The sequence below is a fragment of the Eucyclogobius newberryi genome, unplaced genomic scaffold (genome assembly GCF_026437365.1).
Source record: "Eucyclogobius newberryi isolate DKJ021-1_F unplaced genomic scaffold, fEucNew1.0.hap1 SCAF_22, whole genome shotgun sequence".
NCBI classification, from domain to species: Eukaryota; Metazoa; Chordata; class Actinopteri; order Gobiiformes; family Gobiidae; genus Eucyclogobius; species Eucyclogobius newberryi.
In genome coordinates, this window is record NW_027315857.1 from 10,958,556 (window position 1) to 10,962,535 (window position 3,980).

Sequence of the window (3,980 nt, forward strand, 5' to 3'; positions counted from 1 at the left end):
CTCGGGGTCTTGTTCACGAGTGAGGGAAGGATGGAGCGTGAGATCGACAGGCGGATCGGTGCAGCGGCTGCAGTGATGCAGTCGCTGCATCGGACTGTTGTGGTAAAGAGGGAGCTGAGCCGAAAGGCAAAGCTCTCTATTTACCGGTCGGTCTACGTTCCTACCCTCACCTATGGTCATGAACTTTGGGTAGTGACCGAAAGAACAAGATCGCGGATACAAGCGGTTGAAATGAGTTTCCTCCGCCGTGTGGCTGGGCGCTCCCTTAGAGATAAGGTGAGGAGCTCGGCCACACGGGGGGAGCTCGGAGTAGAGCCGCTGCTCCTCCACGTGGAGAGGAGCCAGCTGAGGTGGCTCGGGCATCTGTTCCGGAAGCCTCCTGGGCGCCTCCCTCGGGAGGTGTTTCAGGCATGAGGCCCCGGGGAAGACCCAGGACACGCTGGAGAGACTATGTCTCTCGGCTGGCCTGGGAACGCCTCGGGATCCCCCCGGAGGAGTTAGAGGAAGTGTCTGGGGAGTAGGAAGTCCCTGCTCAGACTGCTGCCCCCGCGACCCGGCCCCGGATAAGTGGCAGAAAATGGTTGGATGGATGGAAAATGTTTTGATGTAAATAGTATAAATGAGGGTGTGTTGTGTGTTTGTGTATACATAGGAACATAGGACAAATTCATTATAGTCAGCAATACCCTTTATTTAAAATGGCGGCCTGCTACAAAGTAAAACTGTGGACGTGTGTTGTGCTATTGGAATGCAGAGATACAGGTTTGCATACAATTATGATTCATCAAACATTTTACAATTTTCATTGGAGCTAGATAGATGCTTTATTCATCCCAGAGGAAATTAAAAAGTCATTAACTCATACTCAAACTACATGGACATAACACATGGACAAAAAACAAGAGTAGAGAGAACATTATGGACTCTGCTACAGACCCTTGTAATGTCAACCCACAAAGACAATACAATATAACAGTTTCAGACAAAGTGTTTGTTACAAAAATGCACAGCTACTGGTATAAAAAAGTTCTTGAGACGTTCAGTAGAACACCACGACATCACCATGTGCCCGATAAAGGAGTTTTTATGTCAATTTAAAATGTTCTGGAGGTCCATAAGAGAACAGTTTGGGGTTTTGTCCATAACAATGTACACTGACGACAAACTCAGACCTACCTCTGAACCAGCCTTTTCAATTACCTTCTTTGTTCAATATTTGTCCTCCAGTGATGATCCCGCCCCAACACAGTACAGTGTAAAACAACACACTGGCCACAATGACCTGGTAAAACACATTAAGGAGTCTCTTGCTCACATCAAAGGATCTGAATTTCCTCAAAAACAACAATTTGGATTGAGCCTCTTTAAGAACTGCATCACTGTTCCTCTTCCAGGTCAACTTACAGTCAAGACTGTAAGATCCACTGGCAATATTCTAATACTTCTTTGATTACCTGTATTTATAAAAGGAAAGAGTTTATTCTCTGACGCAAGTTCAAAAGTATGAATGTGTAAACCAGTTTGTGAATCAGTAAAAGACACTTTTTGCCTGTCCATGTCTAAATTGACTTTTATTTTCTGCAGATGCTGCTTTAAGGTCAGAACCACGTCTAAACAAGATGGAGAATAGGCTGTGTAGTTTCCGTCCCTAAACCAAATCCCCCAGTATCCCCAGTCAATGTCTCCCTTTCTTGGTACAGATTCTTCTGTTACCCCCACAGCCCAATCGGCATTATTATCAACTTCCACCTCCCAACAGTGAGTCCCTGAGCTGTACCCCTCAGTCCCTAACACTGTATTATACTCACTAAACCTCTCAGGGTTGTCTGGGAACCATGGGACCTCTGCCATGGCAGTTATTTCAGCAGAATAAACACTGCATAAGTTATCACAGACACAAAGAAATGGATGAGCAGTGTTTGGATCCAGGACCACTGGAGTGTAAAACACCAGATCCTTCATCTGGTTCCAGATTTTGAAGCTCAGGTTGCCTAGATGTTTGGCTACATCCACCAGAGATTTAGACGGCAGTTGTGGGACACTCTTTAAGGGCGCTTGCTGCACTCGTCTTACTGCAGCGCTGTAGTTCTGGAGAAACGGGACGTCCTGGGCCTTGAGCTCCTCCTCTGTTTGTCTGATGCTCTCTGACAGAGTGTTCATCTCTTGTGTCAGAGCAGTCACTCTCTGCTCCATCAGACTGTTCTTCTGCTGCACCTCAGACCTCAGAGCTCTGATGCGGGCCTGCTCTTCCTTCTGCAGAAAAGCTCTCATTTTGTCAAACTCTCCCCGGATCAGCGTCTCTGTGCGCTGGCCCTGCTGTTTTATGTGCTCCCTGGTCTGGCCCCAGTTCTGTCTCACGTCACTGCACTTCTTCAGTCTGTCCTTTAGAGGCTCCAGACTCTGTTGGAGCTGCTCCTTATAGTCTTGTGTCACTCCTTCAATGGGGCTGAAACTGTGCTTGTGATGAGCTCTGGAATCTCGACAGACCAGACACACAGGCTGCTGGTGATCCACACAGAACAACAGTAGTTTCTCTTTGTGCTGAGGGCAGAGGGCTTCAGACTGACCAGAGAGCGGCCCCACAGTCAGCTGCTGAGAGAAGGTCTCACACAAGTTCTTTAGGACCAGGTTACGAGGAGGATCTGTCTTTGAGGAGCGTCTCTTACAGACGGGACACTCCCGAGTCACCTTCTCTGTCCACCAGTTCTGCAGACAGGCCTTACAGAAGCTGTGGCTGCACGACAGCACCACAGGGTCCTTGTAGACCTCCAGACACACCGGGCAGCTGAAGTCCATGTCTGGAAAAGAAGCCATTTCTGGTTAACTGTGATGTAAAATGTACAAGAAGTCTTAGAAGTCTGAAAAATATCTGCATGAACAATTGTTTAATTTTAGAAAATAATCAAATGCGTTTAAAATCTTTGAGAGTGTATTTTACTGAGCTAATGTTAATCATGAAATATATATCGTGTTGTAATTGTAATGAAATGTGTTCTTTTGATCAATGTTGTATTCTCCTGCCCAGGGAAAGTAGCAGTAGCTAAATCTGGTGCAAATAAATTTTGTAATTTTTTTGTAGTATCATTGAAGATTAATGATTTTGCACATACTCTATGACAAATAAAAACTAAACTAGATAAAGTAACTTTTTAAATTTTAAATTAACAGTTCACCACTCCATGTGCATACTCGGAAACAGAGCCCGGCTGAACCGAGACCAAGTCCATGCAAAACGCTGCATCAGAAGACAGGTCTCTACTGGTTGGTCTGTGTTTTAATGCCATGCTTCGTTTCACTCTGATCTAAATGCAAAACAGGATTTGGGCGGAGGGCCTATTGCTCCCGCAGCGTTGCAACTGCGTTGCAACTGTCTTACCAAACATGCGGGCTGCGCCCGCATGTTTGGTGCCCCGTCACCCCTGGCAAGTACAGTGAACTAGCCCATGCCGAAGGCATGGATCATGCATACTTACTCCTGCTATGACAGAAATAGTCAACAATTAGTGAATGGGCGTAGCCCATTCACTAATTGTTGACAACAGCAGCGCGAAGCGCTGCATTCCTTCAAAAACCCTCCTGGCATCGTCCTGTACGCGAGAATCCATGCCGCAGGCATGGGCCATGCTTGTATCTGCTCAAATCAATGGAAGTCTATGGGGAGTGGGCGGGGCATCCCGACGGAATAGGGAGTGACGAGCGCGTAAGCGCTCGTAATGATGATTCCACCCCATGGCGGCATCGGGAAGGCTTAGAGCTTTCAAACGATGTATAATTTGTTGTTATAGTGGAAACGGCTATATTGTTTTTGCTAAAAATATTATTATTTTTAGGCCCGAGCCCCAGCAGGGGGAGGGCCTATTGCTCCCGCAACGCTGCCGAAGGCAGCGTTGCAACTGTCTGACCAAACATGCGGGCGCAGCCCGCATGTTTGGTACCCCGTCGCCCCTGGCAAGTACAGTGAACTAGCCCATGCCGAAGGC

General features: G+C 47.0%; 1 protein-coding gene across 1 annotated transcript; it reads right to left on the bottom strand.

Annotated features, from left to right (window-relative positions):
* Positions 1-981: 981 nt before the first annotated feature.
* LOC140371714 (zinc-binding protein A33-like) lies at positions 982-2,864 on the bottom strand. The gene has a single exon (XM_072458904.1). The coding sequence runs from the start codon at positions 2,812-2,814 to the stop codon at positions 1,396-1,398; it is 1,419 nt and encodes a 472-aa protein (XP_072315005.1). The 5' UTR covers positions 2,815-2,864; the 3' UTR covers positions 982-1,395.
* Positions 2,865-3,980: the final 1,116 nt, after the last annotated feature.

Bases quoted from the DNA above. Each gene is read 5' to 3' on its own strand.
- LOC140371714 (XM_072458904.1), bottom strand. From the start codon at position 2,814: ATGGCTTCTTTTCCAGACATGGACTTCAGCTGCCCGGTGTGTCTGGAG.